This window comes from Pelecanus crispus, chromosome 8 (assembly GCF_030463565.1).
Source record: "Pelecanus crispus isolate bPelCri1 chromosome 8, bPelCri1.pri, whole genome shotgun sequence".
NCBI classification, from domain to species: Eukaryota; Metazoa; Chordata; class Aves; order Pelecaniformes; family Pelecanidae; genus Pelecanus; species Pelecanus crispus.
In genome coordinates this window covers 14324347-14345061 of record NC_134650.1, presented here as the reverse complement: position 1 = coordinate 14345061, position 20715 = coordinate 14324347, and the positions used below count along the sequence as shown (strand labels likewise).

At 41.9% G+C, this 20715-nt stretch overlaps 1 protein-coding gene across 3 annotated transcripts in view; it reads left to right on the top strand.

Annotated features, from left to right (window-relative positions):
* Positions 1–8029: 8029 nt before the first annotated feature.
* Positions 8030–20715, top strand: part of GABRB2 (gamma-aminobutyric acid type A receptor subunit beta2) — a 163680-nt gene continuing 150994 nt past the window's right edge. For all 3 annotated transcript variants that reach the window (XM_075714932.1, XM_075714930.1, XM_075714931.1), the window contains exons 1-3: positions 8030–8106; positions 8227–8318; positions 9289–9356. In XM_075714932.1, the coding sequence (XP_075571047.1) occupies positions 8030–8106; positions 8227–8318; positions 9289–9356 (237 nt within the window). The remainder of the gene's footprint in view (positions 8107–8226; positions 8319–9288; positions 9357–20715) is intronic.

Here is a 20715-nt window from a genome sequence, read left to right as displayed (position 1 = left end):
CTTACTTATTTGCATGAATGAGATCTCCTCCAGATCATAGCTGTTAGTAAATTACCAAATATGAGCACAAAATAGGGTGGGAGGAGAGAATGAAAGATAACTATCCACAGAAACATTGAGGTATTTTAGAGATATCCTTGGATGCAAAGTGATAAATACTGACAGTAATACTAGGTTTTGTTCTGTATATAGCTTCTTGAGAGGGATTAGTCCACAGTTAGTTTTGTTGTTTGTTTGAGTGTTTTGGGTTTTTTTTTTTTTTTCCTGTCCTGGCATTCTTAGTTGTTTTCCCAGGATTATTATAATTTCCTCTAAGACTGATTTGCGACACCTGTGTACTCCACACTAAGTTAACTTTATTTTCTGTTTTCAAATTCCACTTTTGTGGTTCACTCACTCATCTGGTCTCACCTATATTGCACTGCTTTAGATGTGCTTTGATGCACACATGCCCACAAAGTGTAAGTTGCTTCTTCAAGTGCTCTCTGTGATAAGTAGAAACAGTGGTTTTGCATTTGCTGGACAAGTGCCTTGCCATCTCGACTGGCCTTCAGTCCATTTCCATGGAACGCCATTTAAGTAATAATACCCTTTCTGTAGAGGGGAATGCATCTCTATAAAAACACTCTCAAGTCAGCAAAATTATTCCATTCAGACTTAGTAATTGCTGCTGAACGGAAGCATCTGTCTGTGAAATTTCTACCTTCTGGCATCTGTAAATAGAGGGAGATCACATGTAAAGCAAGTATTGATTCCATGAAATATTTGGCCTGCATGCACAATGTTAGAAAGCATCAGTCAGGGCCAAAATGTGCTACAAAACCTGTATTTATGCTTACTGCAGCTTTGTGGGACATCTCCTCCTCACTAGGACTAGTTCAGGTTTTAGGATAGCAGGGAAAGAATAGGAATATTGCCACAGGCACATTTGTGGTGGGCATGCAAGAAGAGGAAAGACGATGAGGAGCACTGAAGAAACCTTGAAGTAACAGCACTATATGTTTGCAGAAAGCAGTTTCATCTCCCTTTCTAGCACACCAATAAAAGGACAGCTGTAATCTGTTTTACAGTAAGATACAAACTTGTATTATCCTAGTTCTTACTGAAAAAAAGTCTGCTTTAAGAGCAGTTAGGGTATTGCTTATATCCATTGACTACTCTCCTTGAACTCTTTCTATTACTAAGTTTTTAACCTGGATGATTGTTTACCAGAATATATAAGGAGCCTGTTTGAGTTAGAAAGTGCGTTGCATAATACTGGTATCTTTTTAAATAAACATGTAAAATATTTTACATTCTTAAAATAGAATCCACTGATTATGCTTTGGCTGTTGTATGCTGGTCACAGCTGTTTCTTTGGGTTTTGTTTACTTTCATTAAGGTATTTTTCATGTGAAAATATATTTTACAACTACAAATTGCAAGTTAGATTAAAAGTATCCTGTGAAGTTTCCTTATTTACAGGAAAAATAAATTTTAAGTCTCAAAATATTTCATCTGGATCAAAACATGTTTGATAGTTGGTATCACAGAGGTCAGGAGTCTCAGTGACCACTTTTCAGTAATCTCCCTTTGTCTAGAGAATAAAGAATTAATATAAGAACTGTGTTTGATTTCTGAGATAGAAGGACTGTTTCACATTTTAAGTGTTAGTTTAAATGAGGAGTAATTTTTTTTTTTAGACCCTGTTAAATAAATGGCTCTCCTGTCTTCATATTTCATTATGCCATGGCATAACACTTGTGTCCACTATTCCTCCTTCTCTCCTCCTTCACTACTTGTTCGTATGCCCTGTTAATTTACTTATTTCATTTTCCTGTCTCAGTTCCTACTTCTTTTTTCCCACTGTTGTCTGCTCACCTGGCCAAGGTGGTGGTAATAATGAGGAGGAGTTTTCTGAAGTAGTGAAGTCCTTCCAGCTAAGAAAAATCCAGCTAAAAATATGTAGATTTCCATTTTAGTCTTAAAACTTGCATATAGTTATACCAGACCCAAGACTGATGTTTGAAGCTAAATGGCTTTAAAAAGAAAACAATTTTCATTTTTCATCAAAAACTTCCAACCTAATAGTTTTAGAACCCTCAGATATTGTTTATAGCATTATTCTGGAATGTATTACCCAATATAAAAAAATTAGGAAACCAACTCCCTGTCCAAGAGAGCTTAGAAAGGAAGACCAAATCCTGCAATCAATTGATGCAGACAAATGCCACTCCATTAATTTAATAACAGGTTTCTGCAATCTGCTTTCAGGGCTGAATCTTAGACAAACAGCATGGAGGAGATTTAGACACAGAGTGACATAATCTCGGTGTATATTTTGTGCTGTCTTTTAAGTGTTTTACTATCCTTACCCTATGTAATCATTCCTTGTGCCCTGCCCTGCCTTGCCTTCCTATCAAAGGATGCATGCACTGTAGATATTTCCTAGCTATCTAAGTGCCAATGTAGCTAAAATTGAGGAATTCAAAAATTGCTGTCTATATAGCTGTTAAGCTAATTTATTCCACCACTTTGAAGGAAATAGGGCCTTTTGTGGTGCTTTCATGATTTGATAAGAGGACTGTAGATTTCATTCTATCATAATTCTAGGTGCCAGACATTTTGTATCTCACTCCAGTCCCCAATGAGTTGCTAACAATTGTCTGCAATCAAAGCACTTGTGGATGTCTCGCACAACCTTTTACTTCCTTTTTTTTTAAATCTGTAATTCAGTTTCACATTAAAAGACTTTCCCCAATATACATCTAAGATCTGTTGATCCCAAGCTACACAAAAGATTTTTCTTAAAAGATACATCAGGTCTTTGACTCATATAGTGTAGGTCATGATCTGGGGTAACTTCTTATCTATAGTGTCTTCAGCCCTGTGGGGATGCCATGCAGTGAGTCACAAAATGAAAAAATATGAGCTCCAGCAAAGAAAGTCCTACATAAGGATGTAAACCAATAAGAGACTGTTACTTGCCCCTCCCATTTGCTCTTCTCTTGCAAATAAATGAAATGCATGCTGTATCAAGTGGTACTTGTTTCCTAAGCAACTTATCAGACTCAGTTTCTGTACAATACTGATCATTTCATATTTTTTAAGGGCCAAGAGCAGTATAATTGGCAGGTCATACGCTATTGCTTTTGATAGCTTTACCACTTTGGATTCTTTTAGATATACAGTAGCTGAAACTAATATCAACCTGTAAACCCCAGAAGATTGTCACTATGCAAAAGTGAATTCCATTGCCCATGAAAAGCAGAGTCAAGGTACACCTGCCTGAATAAGTTTTTCTGTGTATGTGATGTAACAGCGGTCTTTATGCTGACAGGTTGATTGCTAATGGGATGGTGTGTGGTGCACGGGCTGTGACATAGTAGATCTTAAGACCTTAATGACAAGTGAAACCAAGATAAAGTATTTTGAAACTTTGTCCAGGAAATTTCTACAAGCGTTGACTATGTTTTGTTTCATTTTACATGAATTTATAGCTTTACAGGAGTTGGAAATTGTGTATCAAAACAAATTATTACTAACATTCTTCTGTAAATTAGAGAATAAAATCTTATCTGGTGCATGGAAACAACTCTCATCTGAGTGTTTCTGATAATACTGCATCTTGTCCAAATGCTCAAAAACTCAGGAAACATCACTTTCATAGAACTGTATTCATACCAGCCTGTTGAGGTGCAGTGAAAATATATTTTTTTTTTTTAAGTGGGATTTTGCCCTTGTTACTCACATTACTTGTGATACAGGACTACTGTTCTAGGGCTAGCATAAATCAACATCTCTTCTGTCTCTGTTGACTTGAGCAATTGGATCACTTGAGAACTTATCTTGAAATTCCTACTCCGTCTGCAGGTTTATTTTGTATAATCTATACATTTACAGCAAACCATTTGAAAACCACTTTAGAGCAGTTCTCAGTACATGACCTGGGATATTACTTGTGGTGACAGGAATACACTGCTACAGCCAAGGGTTGACAAGACAAGCAAAGCATGATGTTGCTTATAGCCCATTTCTTGCATAGTGTCACACACTGGTCAGCAAGGATTGTGGGCCATTAATTTAGAGTATTTCAATTTTGGGGGATATACTTTTGCACTCCTCAAACTTGAAAGCCAAGAATCAAAACAATCTGCAATTGGCATTTAAATTATGACCAACTTTGCTGGCTTTTCTGCAACATTATAGTACTTGTAAACTAATTGAGATATTTTTAGAGCTAGAAGTATCATATCCAGCTAGGAACCAGGTTGTTTCCCCACTGTAAGACACCCAAAATCTTAGATAGCAATCCTTAAACATGTTACGTGAACAGTTCTGTATCTTGCCAGCACTGGTGTTCATACCAGTTATTTCCTCTCCTTTTCAATCAAACACAGACACAAGTGAGAAAAAGAGGGGAATGATTTTTTTTTTTTTTTATAAGGTGCTTAAAATAAATGGGATATTTTGAAGGTGCTGAGAAATTCTGAATGACAGATATAGACCAGAACCCTGCGGTCAGAGGAAAAAGTGGTACTGTCAAAAGTGCATAGCAAAGCATGAAACCATTTGCAAAAAAAAAAAAAAAAGTATTGTATGACTTTGTACTCTATGTCCATATATAATGATGATACCCCTATCACATAGACTTGTTTGGGCACACAGAGCCTGGATGGTGGTAATGAAATGTTAGTGGTACGGACCCATTTAGAGTGGTGCATTTACAGCTAGCGAAAATAATGAGTTATGCAGATCATCTCAAGCATGGCTCAATAGAGCCTTTACACTTCCAAAACCCAAGGATCTACATTGATTTTCCATGCATAATGAACCACGATATCCATATGTATTGAATTTGTTTGAGATATGCTCCATTCCTTTTTGCTGGAATAGCCAGACTGAGAGCAGGTTTCCTTACACATGGCACAGTGGTACTCTGGGCCCAGAACAAGTGTTCCCTGATTATTAGTGCATACACCAGATCAGAGAACAAATGCTAGATATATTGGCATAGCTTGAATTCTTTGGGTGTACTATTCTAACATTCCCATGGAAATACGGTACTTCTCTGCCCCTGATTTTATGTTGATGTTTAAATCAAAAATTCCTCTCAGTCCAGCACTGAATGTAACCAGCCTTCAGCTTCAGGTTCTTGTTGATATCTGATTCATATTCAGACATGGTGAATGAAACGTTTCTGTGGTGTAATGGTAATTAGTAGCAGAGACTCAGAAACAGCTCAGAAATCAGGAGTGTCAGATGTAGTCCCAAGTTAGCACTTGCAGGTGAGTTTCACAGTGCAGGACTGAAGTGTTTTACCTTGAGACCTCCTGTCCTTATCATACGATTGCAGGAGGAAAAAAAAAAGAAAAAAGGCCTATTATACTTCTAAAGTAAAAACGATTCACTGCACAGAGTATCCACCATCTTCCTTTCAGGGCTACATTTCAAGAGGTTTGGCAGTGAAGCAGACTAGCTGCGTGAGAACAGAAACCTCCACTGGTGAACAGGGAGAGTGGCTCTAACATCAGCCATGGAACAGAAAGCTGAAAAAGGGGGGGGGGGGGGGGGTGTGTGTAATTTTAACAGATGCTTAAACGTTCTTTAACTTAGTTGTTTGGGTTTTTTCCTTTTGAATACACAAATGAGACATATTTATCGCACACACAAAATCTTGCCTGTTTCCTCTGGAAAAGTGTATTTTCTCCCTCTGTGCAATTCCAATTGTTACAAATGGGAGAAGGTGGTGAAAATACGTCGTGGTGAATTCCCCCCAGCCCCCCAAAACGCTGTCCTGTTTTTAATTCCTGGAAGCAAACAACCAAGCGGATACTTCCTCGATCTCAAAGGCACGATTCGGTGTTTTAGGGCACTGACAGCGGGGGAGAGGCGGGCAGGATTTGCCCACCCCGCTGGAAAGGCGGCCCGGGGGGGCCGCTCCTCGCCGGCAGGACGCGCCGCGGGGGGCGGGGGGCGGGGGGCTCCCCGGGCCCCGCTCCGGCCGCAGCTGGATGCGGTGCTCGTCGCGGGGCTTCCCCGCTCTTTAGCGCTCCAGCCAAGGTAGCTGCCGGTCCGTGTTAAATGGCTGCCTGCTTTTCGGGGCTGCCGGCTCTTTTACCGTTTTGCTGTTTATTTTTTTAACAGCGCTGCCGCCTCTCGAGGGCAGCGCCCCCCGCTCCGCTCCCCCAGGTGAGGCTTCATCCCACCGCCTGCCTGTCCGCCCCCACCTCAGCCCTTCCTCCCTCGCCCTTCCCGGGGAGCCGCCGCCGCCGTTTCCTTCTCCCCGAGCAGCCACCCCCCGGCCCCGCACCCCTGCCGGCTGCCCCCGCTCGCGGGCCGGGGTGCGCCTGCGGCGGGCTGGGGGCCGTGCACCCCCGGGGCACCCCCCGGCCCCGAGCGGCGGCTGCGGCCGCTCCGCCAAGCGCGGGGGGCGGCGGCGCGGCAGGCAGGGAGCTCCGGAGCCCCTCAGCCGTGTGCGTGCGGGACCGAGCTGTGCCGGGGAGCGAACGGGCTCCCCGGCCCGCCTCGCTCTCCGTGCAACACCCTCACCCTTGTCCCTCCCCCCACCCCGGTTTTTTTTTTTTTCTGGTTGGGTGGGGTTTTTTTTTTTTTTTTTTTTTTTTTTGGTCCCCCCCCTCCTCCACCCTCCTGCAGCGAGTTAAATATTTCTTTTGTTAATTGACGCCCCAAGTGTTCCCAATCCCTTCCCCGCACAGCCCGGGCCGGCCGAGGACGTGTGCACGCCCAGATCCGCTCGGTGAAGCAGCACAGATCCGCGGAGCCGAGCGGGTATGTGCGTGAGGAGGTGGAGGTGTAAAAGGAGCTACGAGAACAAGGCAGATTTGCGAGGAATAATTTAACTCCGGTGTTTGTTGTTTTTCGGGGTGTTGCTTTTTTTTTTTTCCTTCTACCTTTCCTTTCTCTTTTTTTCTGCTCAGGATTTAAATATCCCTCAAAGCATCCCTAAATCAGCTTTCCGCTCGTCTCCGATTTTCTCCGAGGCATCAATTGGATCACACGCTGCATTTGGAGAGCCCGGGTGTTTTACCCACGAAGGTAAGTGGGCTTATGAACCCGCACCGGGTCTGGATGGTCACTAAAAGCTTGACTGCCTTTCGGGGTGGTGTTTTTCTTCCCCTTCCCCTCCCCTCCCCCAGCCCCGTGGCCCCGCTTAGCTCTACCTGAGGAACTTGCATCCCTTGGTTAGACATCGGTCGATTTATGGAAAATGCGCCGGCGGGCCCGGCCGGGGGGAGCGGGGCCGCGGGGGCTCCGCGCCCGCCCCTCAAGCACCGGCAAAAAGACCGGGAGGAGCCGGCGGCGGCAGCCGGCGACCCCCTCCGTCCCCAGCGCCTCTGCCCCTGGAACAGCGCCTGGCAGCACAGTAAGGAAGGAAACAGCCTAATCCCCTCTTACAAGAAACTGTTCGTCATCAATTTTTTTTTTTTTTTTTCCGTGAGAAATACTGTAGGCGCCCATCTCCCCTCCTCCCCCACCGCCCGCCCCCGTGGCAAGCTCCGGCTCCTCTGCCCGCACCTCGCCTCTCTGCAGGCGGTTCTTTCCAGGGACCAAAAAGTTAAGCTGCCCCCTTCCCCCAACACCTGCCCCTGGCACCGTACGTACGCTGTGCATTCCCCCTTTTAACCTATTCCCCCTCTGTCTAATCCGAGTCCGTCCGGCCCCCGCCCCCTCCCCCCTTTAAACTAGGTTGTAAAGCCGCTGTAACCTGCTACTCCTAAAACTTCTCTCCTTGCTGTGATTTATATTCTATACTAACAAAAAGGACAACAAAAATATACTCGATCCTCCTGTGGATGACTTTTTTTTTTTTTTTTTAAATAATGCATTTCCTTCTTCCCCTTTAATTTTTTTTTTTTTTTTTTTTGGCAAGGAAATTTGCTCCATCTCCAGCAGCAACCACTGCTCCTTTTGATGTTGTGGTACGCCGTGCGCATGCGCTTCACATTAGAATTACTGCACTGGCCAGAATAAGTTGGATCTCTTCTTCTCTTCACTGAAACCCTAAATTAAATCAAAAGCTAAAGGGATGCTGAGAGTCCGGAAAAAGGGTTACTTTGGGATTTGGTCATTCCCTTTAATAATAGCCGTGGTGTGTGCACAGAGGTAAGTGATGAAGTTATCTCTTTTGCTTTACTTTGAATTGCACTGCATGCTGCTCCTGAGAGGAATGTACAGCTTGGGTCTGAGAAATAAGAAATGATATTATTCTCTTTTTTTCTTTAGTGTCAATGACCCTAGTAATATGTCACTGGTAAAAGAGACCGTGGATAGACTGCTGAAGGGCTATGACATTCGCTTGAGGCCAGATTTTGGAGGTAATTTGGCTGCTTTTGAATGAGAGAGGTTACATACCCGGGCTGTGTACCTTTGGTGTGTGTGATTTTTAAACGTGCTGTGGGTGCTGTTGCTTTGGGGGGGGGGGGTGGTTGCCTTTTTCTCAAGCTGATCCAAAGTTAAGCCTATTGTTACTCAATTTCTTAGCACAAGACGCTCTTAATGCGATCACTTGGATCTCTCGATATCTGTAATCTGCCCCTCATTTTGTGTGTGTGCGCTGATACTTTATTAACCTGTAATTAAACACTTGCTTAACTGGTTTTATCAAGATGCAAATCCCTCAAGTTTCCCCAGCGTTTGTTCCTCTCAGCCTAATGTGACCGTGATCACAGTTACTATTTTTGAGTACAAGATGTGCCGTTAACTGATACAAAAATGCCATTTAACCCCCTGCGTGCTCCGACTTCGAGCTACTTTGTTTATTTCGGGCGCGTTCGCTGTGGGTGTCGTCGGTGTCCGTCCGTGTCCCCCCCCCCCCCCCGGGGCTCGGTGCCCGCCGTCCCCCGGGCTGCCCCTTCCGCCGAGGCGCAGCGCTGAGGGGGCCCAGCCGGGTGGCGGCCGCGGAGGCCGGCGCCGGAGCCGCGCTTCCCGGCGTGTGGGGCGGGGGAGGCGCCGCTCCCCGAGCCCGCCGGGCCCCGAGCCGCTGCCCGCCCCGGCCTCCCGGCCGCGCCTCCCTCGGCGGAGCGCGGAGAGCCCCGCCGCTGGCACGTGCGCGGCCGTTACATAAACCGCCGGCAGCGCTGGCGGGGGGCGCTCGGGGCGAAGGCGCCGTCCCGCGGGGCGGGGGGGGGGGGGGGGGGGGCGGCGTGGGGAACGCTTTGTGCCTTCCCCCTGACTTTCTCCTCTTGTCTAAACGTCGCCCCGTTTCTGCGCTTCGTCCTGCTAACTCTGGTAAGAACGCGTTAAGTTCCTGGAGATCACGTTGCGGACCATCTCGTTGGTTTGCAGGTCCCCCCGTGGCCGTTGGCATGAACATAGACATCGCCAGTATAGATATGGTCTCGGAAGTCAACATGGTGAGTATTTAGGGGTTTGGGGCTGGTTGCTCTCCGAGGGGGCGGCTGTCGGTTCCTCCGCCTCCGCCCAGGCGGAGCGGTGCCCGCGGGCGTGCGGGGACCCGGCGCGGCCTCCTGCCCCGGAGCGCCGCCGGGGCGGGGCACGCCGCCTCCTGGAGGGCGGGCTGGCGGAGGAGGGTCGCCTTTAGACCCCCGCGGCCCGCAGCGATGGAGTCGGGGGAGGCGGGAGCCCGGGGCGCCGGCCGCAAGGCGGGCTCCTGCGGCAGCGCTCCTCAGGCGCTGCCCGCGCGCGCGGCCGCGCCGCGCCGCCTTCCCGCGAGCAACGGCGCCCCCTGCCGGCCGCGCGCCCGCACGGCACCCCGCCGCCACCCGGCCGCGCCGCGGGTTCGCGGGCAGGCGAAGGCCAGGTTTCGGTGGATAGCCTGCTTTGCCCCCCTCTTGGCTTAACTTTCTTTGCTTTGTGATATTAAAAGCATAATTTGCTCTTTTGTCTCAGCACTGGACTTTCGATTGAAAAAAAAAAGCGGTTTATACTTCCACGTATATCCAAAACTTACCAATTTTTTTTGTGGCCTGACAGGATTTTGGATGGTCATGGCTGAGTCAATGATTTTACAAGTTTAATTTTTCAAGAAGTTTGTCTCTCTTATGCAAATAGTTTGAACTGACTGTGCTCAAATGCTGAATAGCATAATAACACTTTCCACCTGGGAGACTAATGAAGTGTGGAGAAAATTGGAGAAGTCTCAGATTCATACTGTAGAAGAAGCTGTTCCTCGTGTAGACTAAACTTTTCTAACACTAACTTATTTGGAAATGTTTGGGGTTGAGTTTTGAAGTTTTTATCTTAACTTACATCTTACTTGGTTAAGGCCACAGAATTTGGCCTAATACTCTTAAGGGTTTATACAGGAAGGAGAAAATAAAGACACTGAAGTGTGGTAGCAGCAACTGATACAAAATAAATGTGTTTCTGTGAAATATTTGTTACTAGTGATAGAAGTTTTTTGCTAGAAACAAACTTTCCATTGTTCTTGAAGAAGTTCTAAGGAAATATCTAAATACACATGTGATTTTTTGGGTTACTGCTGTAGCTGTTATGATGCACTTGAAAATAATACTTGGAAAGTTGTCAGTTATGTTAATATCATTCTACTACTAAAATATTTTTAATTTCTCAGTGATGTGTTTGGGTTCTCAGACATGTTTCACTGAATGAATTGGCAAACACTTGCTCTCAAGCTGGATGCACTGTGTGATGTACAGGAGTTTCTTCATAGTGTAAAATACAGCCCTTGGCCTATTTTGAGGATGACATTACTGGTGGTGGTACTGTGAGACTGGGAGGTCTTGGTGACAGCGAGCTTGATACTGTTCTTTTTCAAGATACCAGGAAAACTCTGAATAATTTTACCTTGAGCAACATAACTTGTGAAGGATTTCTCAGTGGCTAAAATGGGCTTCTGGACTTTGTTTCATAGACTTGTAATTTAGTGTTCTACCTTCAGGAGCTTTAAGTGCAAAGAAAATTGCATTGTATTTTAAACCACTTGCTTTTCATTAAAAGAACTATGGGTAGGAGAGATATGGATGTACAGCGTTATTTCTTAGACAGCCGTGAGCAGTGTGGGAATGATGAGGGTTTTCTTGATGTAACTGCAATCTACTAGGTCAGTGTTATATCCTTACATCTCTTCAAAACTGGAAGGTAGTGCCAAATGGTCTCTTTTCTTGTGAAAAGAAAAGATAGTCAAGATTGTTGTGAATCTGCTTTTCTTTGCTTCTTTCTATGACTTCTAGAAATTTGGTCTCCAATTAAAGGTGATAGCATACCAGAGTATACTGTGATCTGATGCTTACATACTAACTATGTAACTGAGTATTATTTTTACTGTTCTGTAGTCAGTTTATTGTATTTCTATAGTGAAATGTTTGACATTTGTGGGGGAAGTCTTTTCAGACTATCTGCAGAACTCTGAGGGGGGCAGGCAGGAAATATACAGGCAATATACATTTGCCTAAAGCATTTAAGCTCTAGGTTTATTTAACTCTAAGAAGCTACCTATTTCTTAAAACCAGGCATTCATTTCACATAATTTTTTTTCATGTACAGTTTCAGAAGAGATTCCAAACCAAGATTATTTTCTTGCTCTGTTTAACTGCAAAATGTAACATGTAACAGTTCATTTTACAATGGTCTGTATAGCATAACAAGTACTAATACACCCTGATAAGCCTGAAATAAATGAGAAGCAACACATGCAAGCAGACAACAAAATATTTGGTAGACAAGGCCTTAACCTTTTTCCTTGCAAAGTCACCAGAATTTGGGGTAGAAACCAGGAAGAATACCACTGAGTGCTAGCTGATGCAAAACCTTCTGAGATAATGAGAGACACAGAAAGAATCTTTTGGATTTATGGACCTATTTTCTAAGCCATGGACTTCCTGTTGCTTTGCCTGTAATCGTGGCAAACACCGCTGACCTGGCATAAAGGCAATTCATTGCCTGGGGTCATGTATTGACATTAATGGGATCAAACTTTTGCTTTGGGAGGAAGGCTAAACAATCATAGTTATTTAGCTTGAGATTATTTCTGTTAATTCTAATGTTAACTTAATTCAAAATTATCATCCTTACGTTTCTCTTCCAGTCTTGACACATTCCATCCACCATATGCGTTTGTGCTGCTCTGACAGCCGAAGCCTTGTCTCCAGTGTCATGAAGTAAATCATAAAGTTTTTACTTTGTTGAACAGGAGAATTTAGGGTTGCCTTTATAGAAAGTAAAAATGTGTTTAGGATATTCACGAATATTATTGTTGGCTTTGAATTCTTAAAGAGGTGATAAATACTTCACATCATAACAAACTCACAGCAACAGGCTTTACAGCTAGCTGCCTTCCAAATATTTCTTGTGTGCAACAGAGTTGATGCTGTAAGCTGTTTAACCTTTTGTAGTCAGAAACTTAAACAGGCCTATATCTTAGTTTTCAAAAATGTTTTCTAAGTACTGGTACTCGTGAACATAATTCTTTCCAGCTCTGGGGAATGCACTGAATGCACACGAGAAAAGCGAGAGCTTCAGGCCTATGTGGTTATTGACAAAATGTCACAAATATTTGGACTAATTTTTTTTTGTATTTTGCAAAGAAATAGTATACACCAGGTAATGACTTATTGCAGCACAATAATGATTATGGCTAATTCCACTTGCCTCTCTGGACCAGGCCCTGCAGTATTGTTGAGTGTATGCTAGTTATGCTGTAGATTTTCTTAAGGTTTCTCTCATTCAGATAACAATGGAAAACAAGCATGGAGAGGTGTGAAAGCTACTAAAATGGTTTTCCTGGGCTAATGAATTTGATCTTACATAAAATTAGCTGTATTGCAGTGAGTCTAATGCCATGTTCTCAATATAGTTTCCAGGTGTTTCTTACTGTACTTGAATTTTCTTCCTAGCTTCCTTTAACGCTAACCACTCATTGTAAAAAATAGTATCTCCAGAGAAGTTAATAGGCTCATTTTTCCTTTTTTCCCCCTTTTTTTTTTTTTTTTTTAAATAACCAGTGCTAGCTGGGATGTCGCACTTCCACATTTTCATCTCCTTAGTTAATTATTGGAGTAGACTCCTTGACAAAACAGCAACTAAGACTGTTCTCCATTCTAATTTTCTCTCCTTTCCTCCCAACAGTTACCTCATAAACTGTTTTAAAAAATTAGTACAGGTTCATTAAGAAGTACAGAAATACATTTTCTTCCTTAGACACCACTGAAGATTCTGCATAACATGTTGTGCATTTGATCTATCTAGGTAAGACATGAGGATTTCTATGGGTAATGTCGGTCACGTGGTGGTTTTCAATGTCTTGGCTTATTCCCTATCAAGTAGGTCAACTTTTTTTTTTTTGGTCTTCCTTGGTCTGTGGCTATTTTGGGATTCTAGGACAGGATGTCTTGAAAAGACAGAGAAATGTTCCGTGGATATTTTTCCCCCCACCCCCCAGGAAATACACACTTTTTGAGGTAATGGGCTGTATATTTAATTAAATATAACTATTCATACTGTGGGTCATTGGGGGTCTGCAGAAAGTAATCTGAACAGTTTATTTAATTTAAAGTATTTGCTTGCTTATTATTTGTACAGATTTTGGCACGTGGACTCAGTATGTGTACATGGAGTTAAATAGGTACAATAGATTGGTTTGTCTTAGTGGGAGTCATTAGGGTTGATTGAGTGCGTAATCCTTCCATCAAGTGGGAGTTGGAGAAACAAAGGAGCTGTTATCATCTATTAGGGAAAGGTTTACTTCTTAGTGTGTGCCAAGTTTTACACAACAGAACCGAATAACTTCAAATCTCTGAAAGAAAAAAAGAAGCTTTTTTTTATATTTCATTTCTGTATTTGAGGTATGCCAAAGTTGCATAAAACCTTAAATATAATTAATACTTGTAGATCAGAATATTCTCAGTCTAAAAAAGTACAGGCACAGCTGTAACTTGCTGATAGACCTCTGAGTTTCATTTGCTTTTGATAATAGAGACCCACTACTGGTTTTCTTAAAATCTCTCGTGTTTTTTTGAGGTATTTTCAGTAGGGGACATTAATAAAGCTCAGGAGGCATAGGTTTAGATTATGAAAACAATGGGAGCTGTGTGACTACCTCTCAAGTAGTAGCAATTATCTTTATGTGTGAAAAGGGAAGAGATGGCTTGTGATATAAAAAGAAATGGGGGTTAAGTGGTAAGAAAATAGGGCGGAGCTGTTCCAAACCAGAAAACTCGGGGGAAAAGTTCTGGTAAAGAAAAATGAAGAGAAAGAAAGTAATTAAACAGGAAAAAGTGTCTTATATGCGCTGGTACAGAAAGAGGTGAGGAAAATGGTTCCTGTCAGCATTATCTTTTTTTGTCAATCCATTCTAGTTGTACATGTTGCTGTACATGATCCATAGAGAGAATAAGGAGAGGACAGGACTGAAAATGCATTGAAAAGGAAATATTAGAAATAATGGGAAGGTGTTGCTTCCCTAATCCTAAAAACTTCCTGCTACTAGAGACTGTTGGTTTTATTATTATATATTTATATATGCATATACTTCTTCAAAGAAATTTGCATTTCTCAGCAGACAGTTTGAATTTGGCTCTTGCCAAATTGTTGTGCTTGTACACTACTGACTCATACCGAAATGTCTACAGAGACTCCTGTGAATGCAGAGCAGGTGATGTATACCTTAGAAGTGAGAACTTTTTTTACTGAAAGCCCTGTTTCACCTGTTCCTTCAGTTATTGTCTGGGATAACACCACAAGACCTTTATTTTCGAACTGGAGTAAATTGCATTAGTATGGATTTCCGCTGTCACTACATGTCTCCAATTCATGTGTTTTTCCTTCCTTAGCTTTAAGGTATGTAAAAATAAGTAAGAGCTCCTGTGTTCAAGTAAAATGTTTATTGTTGGGGACCAAAGCGCATATTCCTGTTGGTATGCTACATGTGGATTGAAGTTTTTATGTTGATTTTGCGAGAATATATGTAGCCACAGTATGAAATGATTTCTCTAGAACATATATGCAGGAATGTAGTGAGCTTGTAACTACTTCTATAAGCTAGTTCAGAAGCAATAATATATTATGTATGTTTCTATGTATTATGTGTATCTATATTTTGTATATATATCTAGAAGCATGACATAATTCTTGTTGTTTCTTTTTAAGGTCAGTATAAATGGTTTGTTAATTGGATCACACTTTTGGTGTGCTACAGTGTTGCAAAACTTTAATCAGTAGAAAATCTTCTTGTTTCATTGGTGGTGGTGATTTTTCAAAGTGATTGCTCATTTTGGCAGACCAGGGGATGGTTCTCAGTAATTTAGAGAGATTGCCTTGGAGGTGATTTGTGCAACTGAATTAATAATTATTGCTTTCTTGTTTTTAGAAAGCCTTGACCTATAAATATTTAAGTAATTTGGCTCCTGCCATAGAAGAAAAGATAAATATATCTTTAATATGTTTTATGGGCAGTGTCTCAGCACTAAAGCGTGTGAGTGAACATGAAGTGTATTTTGTTAGCTCCTACTATAGGCTGCTTTATTTCATAACTTCTCTTTTGAAAATCACATAAAATCACATAAAATCTTTATAGATAAGCCATGTAGTTGAAAGATTTTTATGTTGTGCTGTACAAACTTGTTACAAGTTCAGGCTGTTCCAGTGGTCGTATTTGTGCTTGTTAGTGACTCTAAAGTCTGTCAGTGCACCACGACTAAATCCTTATTATTTCTCCCTCCCTTTTGTTATCTTCATCTCCCGTGCAGCCCTCTGCAAGGTTTATAGTAGAGCCTTAGTATTCAACTGTGTTGAAGTATAGTCTTGCATAGTAATAATTGTTTTATTTTTCTAGAAGTAATCCAGATTCCTTGTAGGCTTTTAGTGGTTAATGCTATAGGTCTCTGCAAGTGCTTGTATGAATTAGGTAAGCAAGATTTAGTCCATTTCAAAGGAGGGTGCTCATCTGTGATGTAATTTTTGAAATGCCTGTTTTAAGTAATGGAAGATAGCATCTTGTTTGTCTCTAGAGTTAAGAACTTTAGAAATAGTCAAATGTCTTGAGTTACTAGTACTGAAAAATTGTCTACTATGGGTGGATGCAATCTGTAATTTGAAAATAAATGAATGTGCATAATTACATTAAAATTGTAGGCATACTGTGGGTTGACAAAAAGTTAAACAAGACCGAAACACCCTTTGTGCTTTATTGTAATTAGTCTTACTATGCTTCTATGGGGATTCCCACCCTGCTCGCACTTCTTGACAGCAATACTATGTACAATGGATGTATAACGGTTGTATAACACAAGCCTTGTAGGAATAGCGATTATAGTCTTACCTGTCTGAAGGCCAGGTTGTGAAGTAGCAGTGCTCTCACTTTATAGGTTTTGCCTATGAAGATCTTTGCATGCAAATTGTTTGGCTAAATATTTTCAAATTAGCTAATTAATGCAAAGATTCTCCCAGACTTGGAATGACATCTACTGCATGTGTCCATTTTGTATGAGTTTTGCAAATAAGTATGTAAATACTTCCCAATCAAAACTAAAATTTCTATTCTAAATACAAAAAGACATTTAGCATTCAGGACGTTCACATCTATGCAATTGAATATAGAATTTGTAGATCATATTTAACGTACGTTATCACAGGCCAGATAAAGCATTTTGAGTGTGAGCTCTTCCCATGTCCCCAGACTTGAAGAACAAGGGGACTGTGCTGTTTCTATCTTGAGCTGCTTTTTGCATATCTCCGTCAAGGTTAAATTAATCTGTAAATACTGACAGAGGTATTCATTTGTTAGTTTTCAAGTAATAAGAATTTAACTACACAGGGAAAAAAAAGCAACCCTTCTGAGATGCATTTTTGCATTTCAAGTGTGTGCTATTGTGTTAGATACAGGAGTTCAGGGTATTTCCACTGATTTTCCTATAGACAAACCACTGATTCATTGTGATTATGCTGGAAGACAAATTCATCTCTCTAAATTTTGAACAAGTAGAAGAAAAAGTTACAAGAAGTTTGGCCTTGGACAGGGGTAGTATATTAAATTGCCCTAATGAATGCATATTAAAAAAATCCAGCCATTTGAAGTGGAAAGTCCTTGTTCCAGTGCCTGCTCTCTGGGCTATTTCTTCTTTCTTATTCTTTAATAAATAGGCATTTCCATTAACTAGGCAACTCCGTGAAAATGGATTAAAAACCAAATTTTCCTTCACAGTTGAGTGTCCCAGTTGCTGCACTTGAATGTCTCCTTGGGTTCATGAAAGGCAGGTCCTGCTTGACCAACCTGATCTCCTTTTATGACCTGGTGACCCGCCTGGTAGATGATGGAAAGGCTGTGGATGTCATTTACCTGGACTTTAGCAAAGCTTTTGACACCGTCTCCCATAATATTCTGCTTGGGAAGCTGGCAGCTCATGACTTGGACGGGCATAGTCTTCGCTGGGTAAAAAACTGGTTGGGTGGCTGAGCCCAGAGGGTTGTGGTAAATGGAGTTAAGTCCAGTTGGTGGCCGGTCACGAGTGGTGTTCCCCAGGGCTCTGTTTTGGGGCCAGCCTTGTTTAATATCTTCATCAACAATCTGGATGAGGGCATTGAGTGCACCCTCGGTAAGTTTGCAGATGACACCAAGTTGGGTGGGAGTGTCAATCTGCTCGAGGGTAGGATGGCCCTGCAGAGGGACCTGGACAGACTGGATCGATGGGCCGCGGCCAACTGTATGAGGTTTAACAAGGCCAAGTGCCGGGTCCTGCACTTGTGTCACAACAACCCCATGCAACGCTACAGGCTTGGGGAAGAGTGGCTGGAAAGCTGCCTGGACGAAAAGGACCTGGGGGTGCTGGCTGACAGCTGGCTGAACATGAGCCAGCAGTGTGCCCAGGTGGCCAAGAAGGCCAACAGCATCCTGGCTTGTATCAGGAATAGTGTGGCCAGCAGGAGCAGGGAGGTGATTGTCCCCCTGTACTCGGCGCTGGTGAGGCCGCACCTGGAATACTGTGTCCAGTTTTGGGCCCCTCAATACAGGAAAGATATTGAGGTGCTGGAGCATGTTCAGAGAAGGGCAACAAGGCTGGTGAAGGGTCTGGAGCACAGGCCTTATGAGGAGCAGCTGAGGGAACTGGGGTTGTTTAGCCTGGAGAAGAGGAGGCTGAGGGGTGACCTTATCGCTCTCTACAACTACCTGAAAGGAGGTTGTAGTGAGGTGGGTGCTGGTCTCTTCTCCCATGTAGTTAGCGATAGGATGAGAGGAAATGGGCTCAAGCTGCACCAGGGGAGGTTTAGGTTGGAAATTAGGAAAAATTTCTTCACGGAAAGGGTGGTCAAGCATTGGAACAGGCTGCCCAGAGAGGTGGTGGAGTCACCATCCCTGGAAGTATTCAAAAAACGGGTAGATGTGGCACTCTGGGACATGGTTTAGTCTAGTCTACCCTTAACTGGTTTAGTGTGGACTTGGTAGTGTAGGTTAATGGTTGGAGTGGATGATCTTAAAGGTCTTTTCCACCCTAAACGATTCTATGATTCCTTCCTGTGGTCGTGAGTTTTGAATTCTTTGCTGCATAGTAACTTGGGTGCAGTGAACCTCTATTCTAGATACCTTATTAGATGGTGGTTGTGAGTGGAAGTATTCAGGTTGCAGAGGACCAGGAACAGAGGTCTTTCACGTGATGAATTAACCTATGAAAGTTTGCCAACACATGCTTTACTTTCTCCTCTGTTGCTGGAAATGTTTTTGAATTCAATAGCCATGGCTTACTGTTATGTTAGGCATGAGTTAAGCATACTAGCTTTATCTACTTTTTCATGAGTTTTCAGTGTTATAAACCTGTCTGAATGGGCTAAGTAGGAACAACATGCCTGCTCACCTGGAACATCCTGAATAGAAGCGCAATACAGGTCTTTGGGAATTAGGAAACTAAATAGTCAAAATGGCAGAAACTTGTGAATGTAATCTTTTCCAGAGATAAGTCATCACAGACAATTTTCTTTAAAAGTTGTTTTGGATTGACATAGGGTGAAGGGCACTAATATGAAAAATGCCCTAAATGTTTTTTTTAGGTATGACCCTTGGAGAAAAATGGGGCAGAAAGCGTAGAGTTAGGTAAAGGTCATGCTAAACCCGTTTGAGGTGAGAAGAAGGTATTCCAGAAAAGTTTGTGGGTTTTCATATATTTGGGATATCTGAGAACTGTGACTCTTGTGGTTTAGATTTTCAGAAGTGTTTCTCATTCAACTTCCATTGTGTGTGGCTGTGAAGTAGCCAGAAGTTCCTATTGCTTTCAGGGGCCTGAAGGCATATTTTTCTTAGTGAGAACTACCTATTAAAACATGTAATATTTAAGTATCTGAATAAGGTACTGAAGCCTTTTGAAAAACTATTCAGTGCCATGGATGCAGAACCCTTTTGAAAATCTGGTCCTAATTTCTATTGTAGATTAATTTTTTTTTATCCTTTTTTTAATGGAAGTTTAAATTGTTTTTTAATACTTGGAACAGAGATCCTTTCTGCTCAACTGAGTAAAGTTAGTGCTCAAACTTGTTTGTTCTCTGTGTAGGCCTTTAAAAAGGTATTTTGTAAGAAAATATATACATACTTTATTGCATCCATTTAGTGAAAGTAATGAAATATTGTTAATTCCTTATGGTCCATAAGGGTAAATATGTGTTGTCATTTGCATAACAGTTATTACCCAGTAGTCCAGAAGTCATTATGGTCCACTGTGTAATCCATATTTGTTTCTTTTATAAAGTGTTGTTTTGAGTTAATGGACTCTGCACCTCCAAAGCAGTTGTAGAGCACTGTGGAATTTTTTTTTTCTCTTTCAAGGACTGCTGACCCAATAGGCTCTGTTGGCTCCCTTGGGGGTGTCAGAGTAACAATGTTAATTCATGTTTGACAAGATGTGCCCTGAAGGAGTCATAAAATTGAAGTAAAATAAAATTAGTTTGAAGGTCCAGTAGGCTGTTTCTAAATTAAATAATTTAGGAGTGTAACTCTTATTATTCCTTATTATGAAATGATTTATTCTTTTAGATAACATACAGAGAAGAAGGAAATATGATTAAACAAATATGCATGTCATATTTACAAATGAAAAGCAGCATTTTGCAACTAATTGCATCACTGTTTCACTAATCATGTAAGTCCAGAAATGACCAAAGAAGCCTTTTAATCAGCCTGAAATATTCCTAAAATTTATGTGAACGCTCAATCCATTATATTTTCCTGTTGCTCTTTCACTGATGTTCTGCGATGCGAGATGCTTTTAGGAATTCCATCCCTAATAGAATTAGAGATGTAACGTTCATATCTTGTAGCATATGACACCTTAGGTTGCTCAGGATAAAATGCTTAACAACGTAAGTAAATAGAAAAATTACTTGAAAAATTACTTTCTTTTTTCAATTTTGAAAGAAGTCTTTTCAAAGGTGTAGGAACGTTTACTAACTTAAGCATAGCTGAGACCTTTCATATCAAATTTCAGTCAAAAATATATTATTGTAGCTGACCTATAAGTCCCCGAAAAATAGATTTGTAATGGAAATGCCAGGAGACCCTTAACTATAATCATTCTTGTTAGTGTAAATGCCTAGAAATGAATACAGTTTTCATTGATCTACTATTATGTGACACTAGTGACCACTTACAGAGAAATCCATAATAATTCTGGTTAACTGGCTGCATTCAAAAATGCAGTTAAAAGTATCCACCTCTGTGCATAGGCTTTGTGGAATGCTTTTGTGAGCTCAAGTCCCATGAGACTTGTTTTGAAGTCTTACAAGGTGTAAATCTGATGCTGATTTTTCTACTGA